General features: G+C 38.8%; 1 protein-coding gene across 1 annotated transcript; it reads right to left on the reverse strand.

Annotated features, from left to right (window-relative positions):
- Positions 1–507: 507 nt before the first annotated feature.
- Drg1 (developmentally regulated GTP binding protein 1) lies at positions 508–25,866 on the reverse strand. The gene is made up of 9 exons (XM_005339866.5): positions 25,707–25,866; positions 24,686–24,809; positions 22,199–22,374; positions 16,673–16,742; positions 9,610–9,779; positions 7,182–7,312; positions 4,241–4,408; positions 3,868–3,990; positions 508–815 (listed from the first exon to the last, which is right to left on the reverse strand). Exons 1-9 carry the CDS (start codon positions 25,746–25,748, stop codon positions 716–718), a joined length of 1,104 nt encoding a protein of 367 aa, XP_005339923.1. The 5' UTR covers positions 25,749–25,866; the 3' UTR covers positions 508–715.
- Between the last annotated feature and the right edge of the window lie 916 nt (positions 25,867–26,782).

Genomic DNA, 26,782 nt, shown 5'->3' on the forward strand with positions numbered 1-26,782 from the left:
CATCCCCAGCTCTCCTCTGTATTTTAGAGACAGGGTCTTGCTGAGTTGCTTAGTGCCTCTCCATTGCTGAGGCTGGCTTTTAACTCATGCTTTTCCTGCCTAAGCTTCTAGAGTTACTGGGATTATAGTGTGTGCCACCATGCCCAGCTTGGAAAAGACTGTTTAAAAGGACTAAAGGGTAGGGGATGTGGCTCAAGCGGTAGCGCACTTGCCTGGCATGCGCGGGGCGCTGGGTTTGATCCTCAGCACCACATAAATAATAAAATAGAGATATTGTGTCCACCGAAAACTAAAAATAAATATTAAAAAAATTCTAAAAAAATAAAAGGACTAAAGCCTTTATCTAGTTGAAAGGATCTCCCACCATTAACCATCAAATGTTACATGTCAAGTTTTTATCCATTTCACATTTAACACCAAGCAATGAAGTATTTCTGTAGCTACCTCATTGTACACATCCTTCCTTATTCAGTATATCCCAAACAAATCTGACAACAACACACAAACTCCACAAAGCCAACAGGGCTATGAGATCTTTTATGCAGTTCAACATAGAAGGTGACACTAAAGTAACTGAAGTTATAATTTGTGTGCCTCCATCTCCCACCACTGTATTCTGATCCAGTGGCTGCCAAAGACAGAAGGGGTGAAGTAGGGTGCTGGTCATAGAGAAAGTTGCTGTGGTTGGCCCCCACAGATGGAAAAAGAAAAGGTTTCATTTCTTCACAATCTGAATGACATCCTCGTCCTCCAATGTATGGTCTTTACCCACTTTCTGTGGATTGTGTTTCACAGAGAGACCCCAGACCAGAGCGCTGTTTGGAAGGAAAAAAAAAAAATGGTCAGTATAAATAATAACTTAGCTTCTGCCTTATTTGCCTGGTTACTAACCTTCTCAGAGTTAGCTACAGACCTGGCTCCCAGACTACACTCAAAGCTACAGGTTTTATCTTCCTGAACAGTGTGGTACACTGGAGCCTTTGTATACAAGGCAGCAAAGATTTTGGAAGTTTTATGGTTCCTCTGTTCCACAGCCAGTTTAAATGTCAAAGACAAGGGCTGGGGGTGTGGCTCAATGACAGCATACTTGCCTAGAATGCTCAAGTCATGGGGGTGGGGAGAAAATCACAAATGAAAATGTGAAGAGCCTAGCTCCAAATTTAAAGATTTAAAAATACAAAGCATGGATTGCTGTAGAAAAATATCCTGATAAATTCAGAGTAGAGGGGCTGGGGTTGTGGCTCAGAGGTAGAGAGCTTGCCTAGCATGCGTGAGGCACTGGGTTTAATCCTTAGCACCATGTAAAGTAAAATAAAGACATTGTGCCCACCTATAAGTAAAAAATAAATACTAAAAAAAAAAAAAAATTCAGACTAGAAATTGATTGCCATAGATACAGTGTTATAGGTTGTTACAGCATTTATTGGATCTAATATCAGTGGGTACTAAAAGAAATAAGAGTCTCACTCCTCAGTTACCTAGGAAGATATTTCTTATCAAGAAATTATTATTTCCTCCTGATTTCCTAGAGTATATAAAGGTATTGTGTATTCATGGGTTGCCAATATTAAGAATACCTTGCTGGGCACAGTGGCACATGCCTGTAATCCCAGTGACTAGGGAGGATGAAGCAGTAGGACTGAGAATTCATAGACAGCCTCAGCAACTTAGCAAGGCTCTAAGCAACTTGGCAAGACCTGTCTCTAAATAAAATATAAAAAGGGACTGGGACTGTGGTTCAGTGGTTAAGCACCCCAGTACCCACCCACCCCCAAAAAATACCTTATGATGGAAATTAATAAACCAAAAACTGCAACCATCTCACAGAAACTACAAATCAACAGGTAAAAATATAAAAAGATACACTGGTATTTTATTATCATTGCAACAAAACCTTTAAAAATCTATATTCCAAAAAGAAACCACTAAATATTAAGATACTACTTTTAAAAACAGATAAATAGGCGGGCATGGTAGTGCATGCCTGTAATTCCAGCACCTCAGGAGACTGAAGCAGGAGGATTGCAAGTTCAAGACCTGTCTCAGCAACTTGGGCCCTAAGCAATTTAGTGACCCATCTCAAAAAATAAAAAGGGGCCAGGTACAATGGCGCACACCTATAATCCCAGCATCTTGGGAAGCTGAGGTGCCAAGCAACTCAGTGAGACACTGTCTATAAATAAAATTCAAAATAGGGCTGGGGATGTGGCTCAGTAGTTGAGTGCCTCTGAGTTTAATCCCTGGTACCAAAAAAATAAAAAATAAATAAAAAGGACTGAGGGTATGGCTCAGCACCCCTGAGTTCAAACCCTAATACCAAAAAAGAAATATAGGAGAAGGCATAGCTATAACTCTCAGAATTCCAATAAATAAATGTAAAATTAAAGAGGGAAATAATTACCACACTAATAAATGTTACAGATAAATGCTACATTCAGAAAGCAAAAACATGAAGAGAAAATAAATTTGCATAGTCTCAAAGTATCTACCTCAACCCAGCAGCAGTTCAGGAGGTTCACAAGTTCAAAGCCAGCCTCAGCAAAAGTGAGGTCTAAGCAACTCACTGAGACCCTGTCTCTAAATAAAATACAAAATAGGGCTGGAAATGTAGCTCAGTGGTCTAGTGCCCCTGAGTTCAATCCCTAATACCCATCTCCCCCAAAAATTGAAGTCAAAGTATCTACCTCAAAATATTTATCAAATGCAAAAATAAAAAAACTTCTTTACACAGTAGAGAAAACCAGCCTATACCAATTTAACCAAGTGACCAAGATAATATCATCATCAGTAAAATATGTCAATATCATGAATCCCATGGTATGTACTCAAAAGAACACAAAGTCATTTTTGTAGTATTCCTACCAAAAATGTATAATCTCACTTCAATCATGAGAAAAAGTCAGACAAACCCAAAGTGAGGGACATTTGACAAAATAACAAGCAAACATTTTCCAAAAGTGTCAAGGTCAAAAACAATAAAAGTCTGAGGAAATATTACTGGGAGACTAGAATTGGAAAACTAAGGAGAAATAACAAGTAGATGCCATGCAATTTCCTGGAACACAAAAAGGACAATTTGTACAAAAAAAAAAAAATTTAAATTAAGGTCCGTAGTTCTAATTAATAACATTTTACCAATATTTATTTCCTATTCTGTTGTTGTTGTTGTTTGGGGGCAGATACTGGGGATTGAACTCAGGGGCACTGAGCCACATCCCCAGCCCCCATTTTGTATTTTATTTAGAGACAGGGTGTCACTGAGTTGCTTAGTGCCTCGTTATTGCTGAGGCTAGCTTTGAACCTTTGATCCTCCTGCTTCAACCAGGCACAATGACACACATTTGTAATCCCAGCAACTGGGGAGGGAGAGGAAGGAGGATCACAAGCTTTGGATAAGCCTGGGCAACTTAGTGACAGCCTGTCTCATGAAAGAGCTTAAGTTGTAGCTCAGTGGTTAAGCGCCCCTGGGTGTAATTCTCCAGTACCACAAAAACAAAACAAAACAGCCTATAATCAGCAGGAAAAAGTATAAGCTGGGGCTTTCACCCATGCTTAAAGTTTAAAGGGGGACTCAGTAACCAGTGATGACCAGTATGACTCTGATAGGAAAAATTAATATTTGTGTTTACCAAAAGGAAGATAAATTAATAAAGGCAAGTCAGGGCCCTTTGTATAATCAAGTCCTCCAAAGAGGCTTCTGGAGCTCTGCTAACTCTAACTAGGCCTGATGTTAGGAAACACTACAGAATTCTAACCAAACACTGTAGAGCTTCCCTGCTACCTGACTGCTTTAAGTTATATCCTAAGAGTTATTATTAGTGAATTCAGGTGCTCACAAGGAAAAGGCACCACAACCATGATACTTACTATTTAAATTCTTTGATAAGATTTTTGTGAATCTTCATGCAGAAATCCTCCACTGTGGTCCTGGAGTAAGGCAGCACCACTGGAGATGTGTAATCTGGTAACTGGCCTTTGGGTTTGGTGTAACTAGAATAAAGAAGGCATAAAGATTGCCACCTTCTTAAATGGATCATGTATTGAATGCAAACCAACCTTCTATCATCTCTAAGGATAATCTCCAACCTGAGGAACAGCAAACCCTCAACATGACCCAGGAGACAACAGGAACCAATTTACTTCTATCTCCAGAAAAAACATTTTGTTACCAAACCCGAGGACATCATTTTAGGACTGGTTTCATTGCTACAGCAACATTACCCCATCCACAAAGACTTACATTCTCACTAGTTTTAAATAGTCCCAGATCTTTTCTAACAGGTCATCAAAATTCCAGCGGTGATGGGCAGAGATGGGTACACAGTGAGGCACTTTATAGATGATATCCAATTCCTCAATGGAGATTTGATCGATCTTATTTAATACATAAATACAGGGAATATAAACCCTGTAGAAGTAGAAGACAAACAAGTTATTAATCTGGAGCTGTGGACACAACTGCCAGCCTGACTGCAACATCCCAAATCAGAGACTCTTAAAGAGATCATAAGTAGCTACCAAAAAAAAAAAAAAAAAGTTTCTACTAAAATAAGTAAAAAACCAAAGACTCAACCATATGTTGAGAAGTAACTCAAGCCCTAGCCCAGGCATGAAGCTAGTTGCTGGGAGATTGGTTTTCTACAAAACTATATTAAGAATTAATTATAATTTCTTTCCTCATTTTTTTGGGGGGTGGGGGGGTGAGAGAGGTACTGGGGATTGAACCTGGGATGCTCTATCACTAAGTTACATATACTTTTTTTTTAATATTTTTTTGTTTTAGGTGGACACAATATCTTTATTCTACATTTATGTGGTACTGAGGATCAAACCCAGTGCCACGTACATGCTAGGCAAGCGCTTTACCACTGAGCCACAACCCTAGCCACCCCTCATATACTTTTTTTTTTTTTTTAAGAGAGAGTGAGAGAGGAGAGAGAGTGAGAGAGAGAGAATTTTTAATATTTATTTTTTTTTTTAGTTCTCGGCAGACACAACATCTTTGTTTGTATGTGGTGCTGAGGATCGAACCCGGGTCGCACGCATGCCAGGCGAGCGTGCTACCGCTTGAGCCACATCCCCAGCCCCCCCTCATATACTTTTTATATTTTGTTTTGAAACATGTTCTTGCTAAGATGCTTAAGGGCTCATTAAACTGCTGAGACTAGACTCAAACTTGTGATCTGCCTGCCACAGCCTCCCAAATTGCTAGGATTAGGTATGTGCCACCAAGCCTGGCTTAAGAACGTAAGTATAATTTCTTTTATTCTTGGCAGTAGGGAATTTAACCCAGAGGTACTTAACCACAGAGCCACATCCCCAGCAATTTTTTTTTTTTTTTTTTTTTTTGAGACAGGGTCTCACTAAGTTGCTGAGGTTGGCCTCAAACTTGTGATCTTCATGCATCAGCCTCCCAAAATCATCAGGATTACAGGCATGTGCCACTGTGACAGCAAGAATATAATTTCTAATAATATATGAGAATTTTTAAAGATCTTAAAAAATTTTTAAGCACAGTGTCTAGCAATGTTATATTTCTAGTGTACAATTAATGTGGCAGCTAAGATTACTAATAGGCAAGCCATTATTTCTCAGGCTTCTATTACCTCATAAGATGCCTAATGCCTAGTTTTTGTTTTCAAATGAGAATCAAATAAATTCATCTAACAAAAAGAAATGAAACTGGGGCTGGGGATGTGGCTCAAACGGTAGCGCGCTTGCCAGTTTCCTCTTTGGAGGGACCTCCTCAGAACCCTGTCCATTGACAGTTTAAATTACTAAAGTGTTAATAATAACACTTCAAGGAACAAAGTTTCAGCTACATAATCTTGGGTTGGATAGACAAGACTGGCCTTCTCAACTTCTATAGGACAACCTATATGATTTCTCACACGGATTAATTCTGGGAGAGCAGAATTAGTTACCTAATATCTTCAACCACTACTTGACAATTTAGAGGACAGCCTAGTTCACTACAAAAAAACAAAATGGGTTGGGTGCGGTGGCACACGCCTATAATCCCAGGGGCTTGGGAGGCTGAGGATTTCGAGTTCAAAGCCAGCCACAGCAACTTGGTGAAGCACAAAGCAACTCAGTGAGACCCTGTCTCCAAATAAAATACAAAATAGGGTTGGGGATGTGGCTCAGTGGTTAAGTGCCCTGGGTTCAATCCCCATTACAAAAAAAAAAAGGGGGGGGGGTGGGTGGTTGTTTTTTTGGGTATTGGGGTTTAAACAAGGGGCACTTACCTACTGAGCCCTAAAATAGAGAATTTGATCATCATTCAATTTGTAGAACAAGTAAGAATTTACAAATTAAAACCCATCCCTCATTTTACAGCTAAAAAAACTCAAGGGCTGGGGATGTGGCTCAAGCGGTAGCGTGCTCGCCTGGCATGCATGCAGCCCAGGTTCGATCCTCAGCACCACATACAAACAAAGATGTTGTGTCCACCAAAAACTAAAAAATAAATATTAAAATTCTCTCCTTGTTTCTCTCTTAAAAAAAAAAAAAAGAAAAAAAGAAAGGGCATATTAATAAATAAATAAATAAAATCAAACCCACTATGATTTAACATAGTATCACAACTAGGGGATACATTAGTTGAGTGCTTGCTTAACATGCATAAGGCCCTGGATTCAAATAAAAGGAAAGAGAAATCTGGGAGCAGTGGCTCATGCCTATAATCTCAGTAACTCAGGAGGCTGAGGCAGGAGGATCATAAGTTCAAAGCCAGCCTCAGCAACATAGTGAGGCCCTGTATCAAAATAAAAATTTTAAAAGGGCTGGGATAGTGGCTTAGTTGTTAAGTGCCCCTGGGTTCAATCCTCATTAAAAAAAAAAAAAAAAAAAAAAAGGAGAGAGAGAAAGAGAAAAGGAAATCAAAATTTTAAAGGATAGCAGCAATATACCTGGCACATTTATATAGGCTGAGGCAGGTGGATCACAAGTTCAAGGCACAACAATTTATCAAAACACTGTCTCAATATTTAAGAAAAAAAAAAAAGTCTGGAAATATAACTCAGTAGTACAGCACCCCTGGATTCAATACCCAGTATGGGTTGGAGTTGAGGGGAGACAATAGCACAACTGGAGTTAGAATTTATATCTGCCAGATTTATGATCCAGTATTTTCTTCTTCAAATTCAAAATCAAGCCCAAACTGCACATTCATTCAGTACCTGTTTCCTTCCACCACATCAATGAGGTCATCAGCTGTGGCATCACTACGCAAAGTCACATCAGCATTATGAATTTTGTATTCAGCCAGAATGCTCTTCACAGTTTCAGCATCCAGCTCACTCTGAGGGCACTGAATCAACATAGCAAACAATGACTGTTGGGGGTAGAGGAATAAGAACACCTACCCATGTGCCTAAATTATTTAACCTAAGGTACAGAGTCATTAGCGAAGACATTACCCACATAAGAGTAACTAACCTTTGATAAGTAAAAATTAAAAACTAAAAATTTTTCCAAACTCAAGGAAGGTGCTAATGGGCCGAACTGTTTATTCCACAACCTTAACCTTTATCCCCTAACAGTCATATGTAGAAGTTCTATCCTTAGTATCTCAGAATGTGATTATTTGTAGATAGGGGATTTATTACCATAGCAAACTAATACAGAAAGAAACATGAACGCTCAGATTCAAACATTATGTTAGGATAGGGGGAAAAATCTGGGGCATGACAGCTAAAACCTATGTCAATCACCTGAATGTTAGAACTTTAAATTTAATAGAAAGGTCTCAGTCCTCAGTTCCATGACTGAGAATCAGCATGTAGCAGAATAGATCACTCCTCCTATCTGAAGTATATATTCTTTACTTGTATTTCAAGATTGTAAACTTTTCCAGCTTTTCTTTTCCCTCATTGTCTGAGAAATCTTATTTCTTGCAGGACCTCAATCCACAACTACCCCACCGATACTGGGGACTGAACCCAAGGCCACGAGCTTGCTAAGCAAGTGCTCTATCACTGTAACCTCTTTTCTATTTATACTCACTTCCTTAATCATCTCACCTAGGCTCTTGGCTTTACATAATAACCAATCTCCTGCCTAGATCATTCATACGTCTTCCCTGACAAGAAGTAGCGGGATGTCTAATTGGCATATAAAACCCAAATCCTGACCTCCAAATCTATTCTTCACACAGTCCTACCATTTTACTTTTTATTTGTTCTAATTAGGTTTTTTAAAAATATTTTTTAGTTGTCAATGGATCTTTATTTTATTTATTTATATACAGTGCTGAGAATCAAACACAATGCCTCACACATGCTAGGCAAGCACTCTACCACTGAGCCACAACCCCATCTCAAGTCCTACCATTTTAGTAATGAGTTCATTTGTCCAGCTCAGGACAAAAAACCCTTTAGTCATCTCTCTCACAATCTGTAATTGAACCCAGCTATAACTCCTACTGTGTACTTTTCAAAATCTTTCCACTATCCATCATTCTATCTCCTCTACTATTACAAATTTGGTCTAAGAAGTCATAATTTCTTCTACTGAATCACTGTGATGACTTCTTACATGATTTCTCTGCTTTGGTTTTAACTCAATTCAGTGAATTCTCAAAACAACTGCCATTTTAATCTCATTAAACCTAAGTCAAATCACGAGTAATTCATAGATCAGACCAAATGACAGTTACTCACTTCTTGCAAAGTAATAGTATGTATAGCCCTATCCTATGACTAATTTTATTTCTAAATATTTCTATACTTGCTCACTCAGCTGGTCTTCAGTCTTAACAAAGACATGATCTCCCTTAAAGCCTTACACTTAGCTATTTCTTTTGGGGGGGCAAACCAGGGATTAAACTCAGAGGCACTTGACCACTGGGCAACATCCCCAGGCCTATTTTTTCTATTTTATTTAGAGACAGGGTCTCAGAGTTGTTTAGTGCCTTGCTTTTACAGAGGCCCGCTTTGAACTCGCAATACTCCTGCCTCAGTCCCCCCAAGCCACTGGGACTACAGGCATGAGCCACCTCATTCAATGCACACCTAACTTATTTCTGCTATATAAAACCCTCTTCCCCAAGATAGACTTTGGTTCACACTGTCATGTCATCACAATAAAGACGATAAACTTAAAAATCCAACCCTAATACCAACATTATCACCTTTCCCTACTTTACTTTCATTCCTAGATTTATCACTGTCTACTCTATTTTACTTACTAATTGTGTTTGCCACTTTACCCAAGAGAAAGGATCTTTGTCTACTTTGTTCCCGCTTCTGCTTCCCCAACCACTGCCCAGAGCTGAAGACAATGCCTGGCCTCTGGTATGTGCTCTATAAATTCATGTTAAATAAAAACACAGATATTGGTAGCTAGCTACTTCATGCAAGCATAAGATTGGTCCACACTCCTATAAACTACAAACATAAAACCCAAAAGAGGAAATTAAGTTGCACAGATAAGGCATCTCATACCCTGGAAGTCTTTCTTGTCAGTTATTAATATAAGAGAATTATGTTATTTCAGTTAGTACAGGAAAAAGTTAGAAAATTTCCAAATATCAATGTCTGGGCACCTCAATCCAATTCCTGCTCCAGACCCTTCAGTAGCCTATACCATATCTCTTTCCTCACTTACGGTAGCTGTGAGATTAATGCCTCCTTTATCTTTCTTCTTAAAGCCAATGTTGGGAGGTTTACTATTCAAGCGAATACCAAAGCCTTCCAATTCATTTTCAATTATCTTCTTATGTCCTAGTGGCTTCAGGACATCCAGAACAATCAGGATCAAATTGCATGTTCGGGCCACTGAAGATTTAAAAAACGGAAAAAAAAAATTATACCCTAAGTGCAATAAAGCCTTAATTAACTCAAATACTCAAAACAGAGGTGAGTTTTGGGGGCCTACACTTAAGAGAGGATGAAAGTTTTTTTTTGTTTTGTTGTTTTAGGAAGTACATAAACATACACTAAGTTCTTAAAGTTACCAAAGATATATAGCAGATGTCACTTTGTAGGTATACCTTGAAGTCATTACTTATTTACCCAAATGTTCTACACTTAGTAGAACAACAATAAAAATGAAGACACAAACAATAACCTAAACTCCAGAAGAGCTAAGAAGATTAAATAAAACTCTAAAAGACAAATAAAACTCTAAAAGAACAAGATTATCTGAGCAAAACATACTGGCACATTCCTATAATCCCAGCTACTTTGGACTTTGGAGGCTATGGCAGGAAAATCCCAAGTTCAAACCAGTATCAGCAACTTAACAAGACCCTGTCTGGGGCGGGGGGAGGGGGGGCAGGCAGCAGGGAGGCTGGGGATGTATCTCAGCTGGTAGAATACCATTGGGTTCAATCCCCAGTACCACCAGAGGGGAAAAAAAAAAATCTGGTCAACATACTTTTTTTTTTTTTTTTAATATTTGTATTAGTCGCTGATGGACCTTTATTTATTTATTTGCTTGTATGTGGTGCTGAGAATCGAACCCAGGGCCTCACACATGCTAGGCAAGTGCTCTACCACTGAGCCATAGCCCCAGTGCCTGGTTAACATACTTTCAATCAACTTTATTGAAGTATAACTTGAAAAAGATAAAATGTACTCATGTTAAGCATAAGGTTTGATGATAAATGTATATACCTATATAATCATGACAATCAAGATATCACCTCCAAAAGTTCATCTGTACCCCTTTTTAATCAATTGTTCACCCTCAATTATCGGCGAACTACTGATTGTCTTTCTACCATAGATAGTTTGTATTTTCAGAATTTAATATAAATGGAATCTCATAAAATTATATTCTTCTGTGTCTGGATCTTTTATTCTAGCATGGTTTTTATATTCAACTATATTGTGCATACATCAATAATATATCTCTGCTTACAAACTGAGCAGTACTCCATTTTATATTCTATATAATACATACTGTATAATGTGTTTACCCATTATTTGCTTGTTGAGAAACATCTAGGTTGTTTTCACTTGTGAAATTGTTATCTATAAATCTACTTTAAACATTCATGTACAAGACTTTCTGTAGGCATGTGTTTTTATTTGTCTGGGATAAATACTAGTCATATCATAGGTATAGGTTATCAGAAACTGGTAAGCCATGTTCCAAATGTTTACACAATTTTGCATTCCCATCAGCAGCATGTAAAATGCTCCACACCCTCACCAACACTTGGTGTCACTCTTTTTCTGTTTTTAAAACTTTGGCCATTCTTATCAGCATTTAATGATATCCCATTGCACTTCCCAGATTACTAATGAGGCTGACCCATCTTTTCATGTCCTTACTGGCTATATATCTTGAGAGTTGATTCTTTTGCCCATTTTTAAAATTAGGTTGTCTTGCCAGCTGCAGTGCTACAAGCATGTAATCCCAGAAGCAGGAGGATCTCAAGTTCAAAGCCAGCCTCAGCAACTTTGTGAAGAGCTAAGCAACTCACTGAGACTCAGTCTCTAAATAAAATACATAAAAGGGCTGGAATGAGACTTAGTGGTTAAGTGCCCCTGAGTTCATTCCCCAGTATCAAAAAAAAAAAAAAAATTAGGTTGTCTTATTATTGAACAAGTTTTTTAATGTTTTGGAGATGAGTGCTTTGTCAGACATGGTGATAACATCTTCTCTGAGTCTGTGGCTTGCTTCTTCATTTTAACTCTGCATTTCAAATAACAAGTTTTTAATACTGATAATATATCATTTATCAACTGTTTCATTTGTGGCTTGTGGTTATAATTATAGTGACCCATCTATGAATTTTTTTTATATTTATTTTTTAGTTGTAGTTAGCCATAATATCTTTATTTAACTTATTTATTTTTATGTGGTGCTGAAGATCGAACCCAGGGTCTCGCACGTGCGAGGCAAGCACTCTACCGCTGAGCCACAACCCCAGTCCCTATCTATGAAATTTCTGCCCACCTCAAGGTAGCAAAGACTTGCTATCTGGTTGGCATTTAATCAGATGCTACATAAAAACAGTTAATAAAGGACTCTAATAGTTGGCTTTTTGTTTTTCTTTCCTTTTTTTTTTTTTTTTTTGTTATTAGGCATTGAACCCAGGGGCACTTTAACACTGAGCTATCTCTAGTCCTCATTATTTTTTACTTTGAGACAAGTTAATACTAAGTTGCTGAAGTTATCACTAAAATGTTAAAGAGAGATTAGAACTTGTGATTCTTCTGACTCAGCCTGGCAAGTCACTGGAATTACAGGTATCTACCACAGTATCCAAGTCTGGGAGAGGTTTTTTGGGGTTTGTTTTTGTTTTTTTGTTTTTTAGTAGGAGGGTGCAAGGGATTGAATTCAGGGGCATTCAACCATTGAGCCACATTCCTAGCCCTATTTTGTATTTTGTTAGAGGCAGGGTCTCACTGAGTTGCTTAGCGCCTCACTAAATTACTGAGACTGGCTTTAATTTGTGATCCTCCTGCCTCTGCCTCCGAGACACTGGGATCACAGGTGCCAGGCCTATAGGCACCCACATGGGAGTTTTTATACTTGTTTTAACATTTATGTTTTTTCCTGATAAAAATAATACCATAAAACAATTCAAATTCAAAATAAAAATAATAATAATTAAGAGTGCCTAAATTATCATCCAAAAAATCCTGAGAATGAGAAAAGGGCACTACCTTAGAAAACAGGTGTAAATTAGAATTTTAAGCCAGGTGCAGCTGGAGGCTGAGGCAGGAAGATCCCAAGTTCAAGACAGCCTTGGCAACTAAGCAAGGTCCTGTCTCAAAATAAAAAATAAAAAGCAGTGGGAAGAGCTGGGGTTGTGGCTCAGTGGTAGAATGTTCACCTAGAATGCATGAGGCACTGGGTTTGATCCTCAAAACCACTTAATAATTAAAAAAAAAAAAGGATGAGGATCAGTGGTGAAGCGCCCCTGGGTTCAATATATGATACCAATAACAAAAAAAAGCGCGCTGAGGCTGGGAGTATAAACAGTGGAATAGCACTTGCCTGGCATGAGCAAGGTGCTAGGTTCAATCCAAGTACCACACAAAACAAAAAACCAAAAAAAGAAAATAAAGGATTTCTACTGAACAAAGCTCATTTTGAACAAAATAACTAACATACAAGATATTTGCTATATACAAAGCTGACAAGGAATAACTAGAGCTTAATATTAACCAAAAAATTTCTGATGATAAAAGCATTCTATATCTCAATAACCATTTACATATGGCTACTGAGAACGTAAAATGTGGCTTATCTGAGGACAGGAAATTCAATTTTTCTTACAGTACTAGGGGTTGAACCTAGGAGTGCTCTACTACTGAGCTACATCCCCAGCCCTTTTTATTTTCTACTTTCTGACAGGATCTCGCTAAGTTTGAGAGGCTGGCCTCCAACTTCATGAGCCTCCTGCCTCAGTCCCCTTCTAGTTGCAATTAAAGGTGTATACTACCACACTTGGCAAACTTATATTTTTTTCTGTATTAGGGATTGAACGAACCCAGAGGCGTTTAACTACTGAACCACATCCCACGCCCTTTTTTACATTTTATTTAGAGACAGAGTCTCACTGAGTTGCTTAGGGCCTCACTAAATTGCTGAGGCTGGCTTTGAATTCATGATCCCCATACCTTAACCTCCCAAGGCTTGGGATTATAGTCATGTGCCACCAGGCCTGGCTTTATTTAATTTTAATTAACTTGTATTTTAGTCAGTGGCTAAAGCTACCACATTACATAACACAGATATAGAATTTAAAAGAAATTAATTCTTCAAAAACAAGAGACAACAATCCTAACAAGAAAATGGACAAAGGATATGAAAATTTCCAGAAAACTCCAATCTAATAAATATATAATCGATGCACTATATTCATTAGTGATGCCGGGCGTGGTGGCGCACACCTGTAATCCCAGCAGCTTGGGAGGCTGAGATAGTAAGATCGTGAGTTCAAAGCCAGCCTAGGCAATTCAGTGAGACCCTGTCTCTAAATAAAATACAAAAAATAAGGCTGGGGATGTGGTTCAGTGGTCAAGTGCCCTGGAGTTCAATCCCCAGTACCTTCAAAAAAAATTCATTGGTGATGAGAAACATACAAGAAAAATAATGTTACTTATCACTTCACACCTATTGTAGTAGCTAAATTTATAAAGGATGGCCTCAAACTCTGTGAACTGATAAAGGGTTGAAAAAGAAGAAACAGGAACCTTCATAAGCTGATAGTGTGCAGACTAAAACAGCCACACCGGAGTACAACCCAACACCATTACATGAACTTACATTTGATGTATCCCAGCAAATCTGCTTATGGGTCTCTATTCCAAAGAAATTTTCACAAAGTTCTTCCTCAAGGAAACAAATATGAAGCTGATATACAGCATTAGCTGTGGTAGTGATCACAGACTAGATGCCCATAATGACAAAAACGGACAAGTAAAATGTGATGGATACATACCACAGAGTATTAGAAAGACAGAAGCAACAAATTATAAATTAGTATGGGGGGGGCAGGGGAGCAATTGAGATACAATAATATATCTAGACAACAATGACATTAAACACATCAGCATGGTTTTCTGTGGGGGAGAGAAAATGGGTTGTAAATATAAAACAAGCAAAACGAGCACTTTATACAGTGCACTTAAAAATCTGTCATGGGCTGGGGTTGTGGCTCAGTGGTAGAGTGTTTGCCTCACGTGTGTGAGGCACTGGGTTTGATCCTCAGCACCACATAAAAATAAATTAATTAATTAAATAAAGATATTGTGTCCATCAACATCTAAAACATATTTTAAAAAAAACTGTCATGAGCTGAGTATGATTAACACAATATTTTGCACTTAAGAATAAGAATAGGGGCTGGGGATGTGGCTCAAGTGGTTTCGCGCTCACCTAGCATGCTTGAGGCACTGGGTTCGATTCTCAGCACCACATAAAAATAAAGATGTTGTATCTACCTAAAACTAAAAAATAAAAGATTAAAAATAGAGGGGAGGGGTTGGGTGTAATGGCACACATCTGTAATCCCAGAGGTTCAGGAGGCTAAGGCAGGAGGATCACGAGTTCAAAGCCAGCCTCAGTAAAAACAAGATGCTAAGCAACTCAGTGAGACCCTGTCTCTAAATACAAAAAATGGTTTGGGATGTGGCTTAGTGGTCGAGTGCCCCTGAATTCAATTCTGGGAACCAAAAAAAAAAAAAAAAAAAAGAGGACTGGGGTTATAACTCAATGGTAGAGCACTTGCCTAGCTACTAGGTTCGATCCTTAGCATCATATAAAATAAATAGAAGTATTGTGTCCATCTACAACTAAAAATATTTTTTAAAAAAATAGAAAAAGAAAGTGGCTTAATCATTCCAATTTTATTTTGAAGGTAAAACTAAAAGGAAATATGTAAGAGGAACCAAAGTCATTTTTGTTATAAAAGAAGGTTAAATATGTCTTTAAGTGGGATGGAAAAAACTAGAGGAAGAGCAAGTTGGGGAGAAGAAATACAGAATTCAATTTCACACATTAAGTTAGAGATAATTAATTTAATATATTTTAAGTAGAAATACAATGTAGTTGGTCTAAGGTCCATAAGAGGGTAAAGTCCTACTATACATTTCACAATCATTAGAAAAAATACTCAGGAATTTGAGGCATAGGAACTAGAAGAGATTCCTATTCTGAGCGAACATAGAGAAGAAAAGAATCAATCCATTTAAAAATCTTAAAGATAGTACAAATCAAGTAAAAGAGACCAGAAAGGAACACTGGTCTTCTACTGACCAAATGACACAAATGTTTTAAGAGGGAGCGATGAAGTGTTATGTTTTAAAGAAAGTTGTGGATAATAAATTGGCCATTAGATTTAACATGAGGGAAGTCGTGTAAGTGTCCTTGATAAAAGCAGATAAGCATTTAAGAGAATCTACACAAAGGCTCAGGATCACACTTTCAAGGATAGTCTGGATAACTCAGTAAGACCCTGTTCAAAATGGGTTGAGACAAGAAATCTGAATTCTACTTCTGAATCTGCCACCAACAGCATGACACTGAATCACAGTATTTCTTCTGTCCTTAGTTTTTCTCTCCCCCACACACAAAATAAAAAAAGCACTTGGGGGGTGGGGGGCAGAAGATATAAGAGGTCCTGAAGTCCCTTCAAGTTTTTTTGTTTTTGTTTTTTTGTTTTTTGTGGTGCTGGGGATTGAACCCAGAGCCTTGTGCATGCAAGGCAAACACTCTACCAAATGAACTATATCCCCAGCCCCTCTTCAACTTTTTGTTTGTTTGTTTTGTTTGGGGGAGAGGAGGGGCATGCTGGGAATTGAACCCAGAGGCACTTAAGAACTGAACAATATCCCTAGCCCTTTTTTCATTTTTTGAGACAGAGTGTCTTTAAGTTGCTGAGGGTGACTTTCAAATTGCAATCCTCCTGTCTCAGCCTCCTGAGTTGCTGTGATTATAGGCATGTGCCACCACACCCAACTTAAATTATTTATGCATTTCTTTGCAGTACTGGGGATTGAACCCAGGGCTTTGCATATGCTAGACAAGTGTTCTATCACTGAACTACATTCCAGCACTCCCTTCAAGTTTTGATATCCTACTGTTAAGATATTAGGTGAAAACTATGCCTTTTACCCTAGTATAATATCTAAGCTCAACAATTCCAGGCTGAAGAACAGGACCACATAAAGAATGATATCTTAGGATGGTAGCCCTGAACACTCACCTGCAATAACCTGACGGCCTCTACCTTTCCCATCCTTGGCACCTTCAATGATACCTGGGAGATCCAGAAGCTGCAACAAAAAGCACAGGAAGGAGGAGAGGAAAAAAACAGTTGGTTATAAATTTGAAAAAAATCAGTGGAAGGGAGCAACTGCAAAAGGTAATATGCTAGTGCACTGATTCTTGGAACATTTTCAAACATCATTTTTCTGTATGTTTTGTGCATTTTGTTTTGCTGTTTTCATGGTATATAGAATAGACAAATGAATCCCAATGTTATAATATCTAATCTCTAAGTATTAAACAGGTTGCCAATGTAGGACAAAATAGTAAAATTAGCACATTTTATGCACTGTAATGAAATTCATAAGAAAACATGGACTCTGTAAATGAATTTTGGATATCAATTTCTTCAACCATGTTTAAGCTTTACATATCTCTATACTTACCCACTGAACTGAACGTAGAGAGAAGGAAGTGAAAGTGAAGCTGCAACCCAAAATGGTTATATTAGAAGATATCTCAGATTATAACCATTGTTACATATGTGATTTTATTTACCAGTGCTGTGTACACAGTGTACAGTCTCATCCTTTAAGATATTTAAATGAACTTCATAGATTTAAAAAGTAGAGGGCTGGGGTTGTAGCTCAGTGGGGGCTGGAGTTGTAGTTTAGTGGTAGAGCGCTTGCCTTGCATGCATAAGGCCCTGGGTTCAATCCTCAGCACCACATAAAAATAAAGATATTGTGTCCATCTACAACTAAAAAAAAAATATTAAAAAAAAAAGTAGAATAAAGGGCTGGGACCTATTAGCTATTTTCCTTGGGGAAATGCCTTACATTTTTTGTACCTTATCTTTCTCATCAATAGAGTAGATTAATAACTGGGGGAAAAAAAGGGCTGGAGTTGTAGCTCAGTGGTAAATCATGTGCCTAGCAAGTGTGAGGCACTGGGTTTGATACTCAGCACCACATAAAAATTTTTAAAAAGTAGAATAAAAAGAAACTTCTTGTAAATAGCTTTTAAAAACTGATAAGAGGGGCTGGGATTGTGGCTCAGTGGTAGAGCGCTCGCCTGGCACATGCGGGGCCCTGGGTTCGATCCTCAGCACCACATGAAAAAGAAGTAATGTGGAGATATTGTGTCCAACCACAACTAAAAAATAAATTTAAAAAAAAAAAAAATTGATGAGAGGCTGTGGAAGGTGGTACACGCCTGTAATCCCAGCAGCTGAGGAGGCAAGTTCAAAGTTCAAAGCCAGCCTCAGCAATGGCAAGGCTCTAAGCAACTCAGTGAGACCCTGTCTCTAAAATAGGGCTGGAGATGTGGCTCAGTGGTTGAGTGCCCCTGACTTTAATCCCCAGTACAAAAAAATAAATAAATAAAATGATGAGAGGGACTGGGGCTGGGGCTCAGGGTAGCGCACCTGCCTGGCATGTGGGAGGCACTGTGTTCAAATCTCAGCACCATATATAAATAAATGTGATAAAGGTCTATCAACAACCAGAAACACTGTTTGGACTCAAACCACCTCTGAACAGTAACTATCTATACTCACTCACTGAGTTGAGGTAAATGGGAGGGAAACTCTTGTCACAGTATACTAGAAAATTTCAGCTTATCCATTACCTTGTATGTTACATGTATTTCATTTAACTTTGCTGTACTATATATATAGTGATACTTCACAAAGGAGATCTAACTTTATAATATCTAGTTTCTAGATATTAAAGAGGTTGCCAAAATATGACAAAAGTATGAGTTAGTAAACTAATATATTTGTACATTTTGTGTTAAATTTCACTGAGTTACAGAATTACAGGCATTCACCACCACACCCAGCCAGAAAAAAAAAAAAAATTTAATACTAGGGATTAAACCCAGGAGTGCTTAATCATTAATCACTAAGCCACATTCCCAGCCTCTTTTTATTTTTCAGAAAGGGTCTCACTGAGTTGCTTAGGGCCTCATTAAATTGCTGAAGATGGCTTTGAACTTCGGGTCCTCCTGCCTCAGCCTGCTGGGATTACAGGCATGCACTACCATGCCTGGACTGTCTCAAAATTTTTTAATTTTTTAAAAAGGGCAGGAGATATAGCTCAGTGATAAAATGTCACTGGATTTAATCCCTAGTACTGGTTAAAACTTTTTAAATAAAAAAATTTTAATTTTTTAAAGGGTTGGATATAGCTGAGTGGTAGAATATCCTTGGGTTCAATCCCCAGTACCAGAAAAAAATAAAAATTAAAAATAAATTGGGGCTGGGGATGTGGCTCAAGCGGTAGCGTGCTCGCCTGGCATGTGTGCGGCCCGGGTTCGATCCTCAGCACCACATACAAACAAAGATGTTGTGTCCACCGAAAACTAAAGAATAAACATTAAAAAGTTCTCTCTCTCTCTCTCTCAAAAATAAATAAATAAATAAATAGTTCTAGGGCAGGGGTTATAGCTCAGAGGTAGAGTGCTTGCCTAGCAAGGATAAGTCCTTGGTCCAATCCCCAACACTGCAAAAAAGTAATAATAATAATTAAATAAATAAATAGTTCTAATTCTCTATACCTCCCCCACCAACTCACCAATGACAACTCACCTGCCCTAAAACAGTCTTTAAAAAGAAAAAAACAGGGCTGGGATTGTGGCTCAGCTGTAGAGCACTCGCCTAGCTTGGGTGGGACCTGGGTTCAATCCTCAGCACCACATAAAAATAAAGGCATTGTGTTGTGTCCATCTACACCTAAAAAATAAATATTCAAAAAAAAAAAAAGAAAAGAAAAAAACAGCCGGGCACAATGGCACATACCTATAATCCCAGAGGCTTGGGAAGCCGAGGCAGGAAAATTGTGAGTTCAAAGCCAGCCTCAGCAAAAGCGAGGCACTAAGTAACTTGGTGAGACCCTGTCTCTACATAAAATACAAAATAGGGCTGGGGATGGTTGAGTGCCCCTGAGTTCAATCCCTGGTAACAACAACAACAAAAAAGATTCTATAACAAAGCAGGAATGCACCTCACAATTCACTGCGTAATTCAACAAGAAGAAAAACAAATGCCACACCAATGTACCTGGCGAGTCTGGAGTGCCATAGTGAGCTGATAGGTACCCAACAGATATCCTAAATTTCTAAGAGAAACACAGCTGATTCTTAATTTGCATCAGACACCAAATGATACAGTAGGTCACAATTTCAACTTCAGATCCTACACTACATTGTTTTCAATTACATATGATTCAAATCTTCAAAAAGTTGGAATTTTATTAGTTGCTATGGTACAAAAAATAAGTATCAGGGCTGGGGATGTGGTTCAGAAGTACTGCACTCACCTAGCATGCATAAGACAGACCCTGGGTTTCATCCCCATAACTGCAAAAAAATAAAAGTACTAGACAAAAATCAACACAGAAGACAGGCACAGTGTCACACTTCTGTTATCCCAGCGGCTTGAGAGGCTGAGGCAGGAGAATCATGAGTTCAAAGCCAGCCTCAGCAAAAAAGCAATGTGCTAAACAACTCAGAGAGACCCTGTCTCTAAATAAAATACAAAATAGGGCCAAGATGTGGCTCAGTGATTAAGCATTCCTGGGCTCAATTCCTGGTACAAAAAAAAAATAAAAATAAAAAGGGCTTGCTTGAGGTCTAGCTCAGTAGTGAAGCACCCCCAGATATAATCTCTAATAGAGAAAGATAAAAGAGACAAAAAGCGAAAGAAAGAGGGCAGACAGAGGGGCAGATGGGACAGCCAAGTGGGTAGGCAAGCAAGCAAACGGAGACATTTGGGGTGCAATAGACCAGGAGTTTGGGAATTCCTTAACATAGATTCAAATGTCATGAAATTCAGAATGCAACTTTTCTTTTCAAACTAGAAACTGAAGCCCCTTTGTTTATTTTGAGAGGGTCTCACTAAGTTGCTAAAGCTGGTATTGAACTGTAATCTTCCTGCCTCAACCCGCCCAAGTAGTGGGATATAGTCATATGCCACCATGCCCAGTCAGAAGGCAAACATTCTTCACTATGCAGTCAATAAGAATATGCTTCACTATATTTTACATACACCTTCTTTCATATCTAAGGGAACCCCTCATTTAGGAGTGGTAAAACCATCATCTAAGAAAAATGTCTTACCTAGTATGCATAAGGTACACAACAAGAACAAAAAAGAATCAAGTCATGGGGCTGGGGATGTGGCTCAAGCGGTAGCGTGCTCGCCTGGCATGCATGCGGCCCAAGTTCGATCCTCAGCACCACATACAAATAAAGATGTTGTGTCTGCCAAAAACTAAAAAATAAATATTAAAAATTCTCTCTCTCTCTATCTCTCTCGCTCTCTCTTTAAAAAAAAAATAGAATCAAGTCATAATCAACCTCATTAGGCCTCACAACAAGAATTGCATCTCAAAAGGGTCTGATCACATTACTTATTTATTAAAATTTTCTGGGCTGGAGTTGTGGCTCAGTTGTGCCCAGCATGTGTGAGGCACTGGGTTCGATTCTCAGCACCCACATAAATAAGTGAATAAAATAAAGGTCCATCAACACCTAAAAAAATATTAAAAAAAAAATCTGTTAGCTACATACAATTTTAAAATTCAATTTCCTTCTTCCCTCTTTCTTTCTCTTTTTGTCTCTTTCTCTACTAGGAATTAAATCTGGGGGTGCTGCATTACTGAGCTAGACCTCAAGCAAGCCCTTTTTATTCATTCCCAACCTACCTTTGCAGATTCACCTTCCACTACTCCTGCTCTAAACTGAGTCTCACATCACAGAAAGACATTCACCAATACTGTTGCCTGGGACTTTTCCTTCTGTTTAGTGAAATCCTTTTTTTGTTTTGTTTCATTTCAGTACTGAGGATTGAACCTAGGGATGCTTTACCATTTGATTACATCCCCATCCCTTTATATTTTTTTTTACTTTGAGTTAGGGTCTCACTAAATTCCTGAGGTTGACCTCAAACTTGCAATCTTCCTGCTTCAGCCTCCCAAGTCACCGAAATTAGAAGCATTATTACTGAGACCTACAGTGAAATTCTATTTTAAATTCAATCCACACCTCCAATTTCACTTTCTACATAAAGCTTTTGTTTAACCAGATCATTTTTCCCCATTCTCAGGTGAAAAACTAACCTTCTTTCTTTGTATTTTCACAGGCACTATTCATTGTATTACTGTATTTATATACTTATTGGTCTATCTTCCCTGCTACACAGTAAGAGCCTAGTAGATCAAAGATCAGACCAGGCATACAATGAGCTCCCAATAAAACGCTTCTCAAATAAACATTAGATTTCTTAGCCAGGCGTGGTGGTGAATGCCTGCAATCCCAGCAACTCAAGTGGCTGTAGCAGGAGGATCATAAGTTCAAAACCAACCTCAGCAATTTAGTGAGGCACTAAGCAACTTATAAAAATTAAAAAGAGCTGGGGACTTAGCTCAGTGGTAACTTGATCTGGATTCAATCCTGAGTATGGGAAAAAAAAAAAAAAGGAAAAAGGATTTCTTTCCTTCCTTGGTCTGCAAGCCCGACTCACCTGTATTTTGGCACCTTTGTATCTGATGACACCAGGCACAGTAGTCAGAGTAGTAAATTCATAGGCTGCCACTTCAGAATATACCCCAGCCAGGTTACTCAGTAGTGTTGACTTCCCCACAGATGGAAAACCCACAAACCCAATTCGAGCATCACCAGTCTTGGCCACATCAAAACCTAAAACAAAAATCAACAACAAAAAAGAGCTAACCCTGAGTTATTTAGACTCATCTAGGGGCTGGAGATATGGTTCGGTGATAGAGCACTGGTCTAGTATAAACATACAACACAGGGACACACATACACACATATACATACCTACCTACATACATACATACACACATACACACACACAAAAAAAAATACTCCTTTCTCATTTTTGCTGCCAATCCCTCTAGGCCCTATTTCTTAAAATTTTTATAGTTTACCTCTAAAGTGTTACTGAAGCTCAGAAAATTCCTCTACAGCAAGTCATAACATTCAAACAGTGTTTGATATAAAAACTGTACTTTAAACTGCCATATAGCTGGGTGCAATGGCATATAACTGTAATCCCAGCAACTCAGGAGCCTATGGTAGGAGGATAATAAGTTCAAGGCCAGCCTCAGCAACTTATCAAGGCCCTAAGCAACTTTGTAAGACCCTTTCTCAAAATAAAAAATAAAAAGGACTGAGGATATAGCTCAGTGGTAGTAGAGTGTTTGCCTAGCATGCATAAGACCCAGAGTTTGATCCCTAGTACTATAAAAATAAAAATAAAAGGACTGGGTATATGGCTCATTGCTAAAAGCAACCCTGGGTTCAATCTCAGATATTAATATAAACATATACAAAAATATATACGTGTATGTGTGTGTGTGTATATATATTAATGGTCTATATGTTACATAAAACCTGATATAAAAAATAGGGGATTTCTTTGTCTTCTACACCCTGGGAATGGTGTGAATGTCTGGGTTTTCTTTTTTACTTCTTCCTTTTTTTATTAATATTTTTAGTTGTAGATGGATACAATACCTTTATTTTACTTATTTTTATGTGGCACTGATAGTCAAATCCAGTGCCTCCCACATGCTAGGCAAGCACTCTACCACTGAACTACAACCACAGCCCCTGTTTTCTTTCTTTCTTTCTCTCTCTCCCTTTCCCTCCCTCCTTCCCTCCCTCCTTCTTTCCTTCCTTCTTTTTTTATGGATGGACACAATATCTTTATAAGGATTGATCCCAGTGCCTCATGCATGCAAGGCAAGTGCTCTAACACTGAGCCACAATCCCAGCCCCCCTGTGTTTTCTTTTATTACAATGGTTGCACACAAGTTCAATTTGTGGCCCTTCTATAATGGGTATGTGTAAGATGGGCACGGTGAAGCATGCATGTAATCCCACTGGCTTGGGAGACTGAAGCAGGAGGATCAAAAGTTCAAAGCCAGCCTCAGCAAAAGCAAGGCATTAAGCAACTCAGTGAGACCCTGTCTCTAAATAAAATAGTGTGCCCCTGAGTTCAATCCCTGGTATCAAAAAAAAAAAAAAAAATTTAGTGGGTGTGGAGATTTATGGCATTCCTTTGGGTTCTAATCTTACCTCTCTTGCTTTAACCTCTTATTCTTCATTTTCCCTTTGCATCAATTTCCTTATTTACATTAATTTTGTTGATGGTACAGATTCACAGGTTTCTTTTTTCTTTTTTTGGAATTTTTTTTTTTAATTTTTTGTTGTTGTTGATGGGCCTTCATTTTATTTATTTATATGTGGTACTGAGAATCAAACCCAGTGCCCCACACATGCTAGGCAAGTGCTCTACCAATGAGCTACAACCCTAGGCCCTAGATTCATGGGTTTCTATAAATCAATATAAATCTATTTTGGATCTGTGAAGGATATAATAAAGCCATATCTCACTTAGACAATATTTATATGCCTCTGAAACTAACAGAGTAAGACAAAGTAAAAACAATTTAAGAATTCAGAATGAGGGACTGGAGGTGTAGCTCAGTGGTAAAATTCTTGCCCATCACACACCAGGCCCTGAGATTAATCCTCAGTACCACCAAAAAAAAAAAAAAAAATTCAGAGGGCTGGGGTTGTGGCTCAATGGCAAAGCACTTGCCTAGCATGTGTGAGGGACTGAGTTCAAATTCTCAGCACCACATATAAATAAATAAAACAAATGTCTATCAACAACTAAAAAAAAATTAAAAATTTTTTAATTAGAAAATTTGAATTTTGATAGAAAAACTAAATTTTTTAAAAATATTTATTAGTTGTTGATGAACCTTTATATTTTATTTATTTATATGCAGTACTGAGAATCGAACCCAGTGCCTCACAGACTCTAGGCAAGTATTCTACTACTGAGCCAAAACCCCAGCCCTGAAAAATTAAATTTTTTGATAGAAAAATATTTATTACATGCAAACCACATGTATTCTTTTGTATTGTTTTGATTAGAAGTTATATCCAAAAAAATATACTGAAGAAAAACACAAACCTTCTCCTGGCCCACCACCTCCACCACCTTTTGGGGTAATGAGTTCTCTACGAAGCTTAGCAAGGCGAGCCTTAAGCAGCCCGAGGTGATGTGCTGTTGCCTTGTTCTTTTGAGTTCGAGCCATCTATAAAGGAAAAAAATCACAGCCATAAATCAGAAGCAGCTCCCATGGGGTAAAATATCTAGAATGCTCCTCCAGCACTGAGACAAAATTTTATTTTCTAAGTCCTACTAAAGTCCTACTAATGTCTGTATAACAATTTTAACTACTTAAAAAGAGTAAACTCTCATTCTCTCCATCATCCAGCTCAATTTCCTTTCTACAGAATAAATAAATGAGGTCCAAAGAGGAAACAAGATCAAAGTCCCTCCTATTAGAGTCCACAAACTAAAACCCATCTGCTGGGGCTGGGGTTGTGGCTCAGTGGTAGACAGCGCTTGCCTAACGTGTGTGAGGCACAGGGTTCGATTCTCTGCATCACATAAATGTCCGTTGACAGCTAAAAAAATATTAAAATAAGTAAATAAGACCTATTGCTGATTCTTTTTTTTTACTGCTTGTCCCTAGTATGTCCCATGCGAAACAGCATCACCACTTTCCTGGCTTTAAAAAGCTCTGTGCGCCTCAATCAAATAACCAGGGAAAATCAACTACTACCAAATAGATACCAATTTACTTTCAGATCCTACTGCCAGAAGCAATGCACTGAAAAAGGGAATCATTGGGGAGAGTGAATTGCACAGCAAATAATAATGAGGGAAGATCCTGAAATATGTGACTGGGTCAAGACTTAAGTATGGGAAAGGACTCAATTTTGCTCAGAGAAAAGAAATTAAAATTGAGAAAAACAACGTCATAGCAGAAGGTGAACCAAGGGATAAAGGTGCCAAACATGGGCCCGGCAGACTGGAGTCCGGGAACCGGGGCCCGTTCCTAACGTGGCTGAAGGGAGAACAGCAAAGTGCAATGTCGGGGAACAGATTCTCAGAATGAGAACGAAGCCCCAGCTGCAACCATTACCTCGGCTTCGATCTCCGCGATCTTTGCTAAGGTGCTGCTCATGGTGGCGACTCTCGGGGGTACAACGCAATCTCCACAGAGTCACCCCTCACACACCAACCACTGAACGCTCCTCCACCGCCAAAGCACCACTGCAGTGCGCAGGCGCAGTACTTCGTAATTATCGCGAGAGTTACGGGACCTGCTGACTACAAGATGTACAGTGTAGAACGGTTTCTTTCCCTTCAGCCGACCCCTTCCTGTCCCGCGAGCCAGTGCGGTGTCATAGAGCCCTCGGGAGTCGGGGCCAGAGAGGCTACCCCCAGTTTCGGCCTCCCAGTGCGCGCCGAGGGTCGCGCGCAGCTCTGCCCTGCCCCGCCCCGCCTGACCTACAATCTGCGAATGGCTTTTCGCGGAGGGGGAGTTATAGTGAGTCTGTCCGTGCTAAAGACTCCAGAGCCTGGACCGGGTTAAAAAGCGCACCTTCCGTCCCCATCCCTTTTCCTCACGCACCCCTCCTGGTCCAGGGCCCCTTTTTTTTTAATCGCTGGGTACTGAATTGGCTTAAAGACCGATCTTCAGCCCATCTCACCATCTTGGAAAAAGAAAATGCCATCACTCGGAACTATTTTTGAAGCATGTTTTGTTTACCCGGAATCCTGAGTAGAGTGTGTAGCAAATAGTGAAACACAGTTAGTGCACAATTGAATGAATGATTCCCAGAGAACCGGTATTCGCAAAAGCTTGTAATACTAAAAAGAAAGTACGTTAACACTCATTAGTATAGGGGAAAATAGTACCTCTGTCTTGTGAAAGTAAATCTATGATCTGACTGGAACGATATCCGAGATATGTTAAATGGACGAGTTACAACTACAGAACTGCACCTATGTAGTAAAATTACGCTATTTTTTAGAAGTGTATTTGCAGAGGCATAAGTGTATAAAAGTGCATCGGGTTTTTGTTTGTAGTTTTAGGGTCTGGAGTGCTGGGCAATTTTCTACTACTAAGCTACACTGCCAATCCTGAAAGTACATTGTTAAAAGGACTAAATAAAGGGACATTCCGAAATCCGGCATGCACCTGTACTCCCAGCC

The sequence above is a fragment of the Ictidomys tridecemlineatus genome, chromosome 2, assembly GCF_052094955.1.
Source record: "Ictidomys tridecemlineatus isolate mIctTri1 chromosome 2, mIctTri1.hap1, whole genome shotgun sequence".
Taxonomy (NCBI): Eukaryota; Metazoa; Chordata; class Mammalia; order Rodentia; family Sciuridae; genus Ictidomys; species Ictidomys tridecemlineatus.

Coding starts and splice junctions, on each gene's coding strand:
- Drg1 (XM_005339866.5), bottom strand. CDS start 25,748: ATGAGCAGCACCTTAGCAAAGATCGCGGAGATCGAAGCCGAG. Junction 22,375..24,685: donor AGGTGGTGGGCCAGGAGAAG/GTTTGTGTTTTT, acceptor TTTTTGTTTTAG/GTTTTGATGTGGCCAAGACT. Junction 9,780..16,672: donor AGGCCGTCAGGTTATTGCAG/GTGAGTGTTCAG, acceptor TTAAATCTTCAG/TGGCCCGAACATGCAATTTG.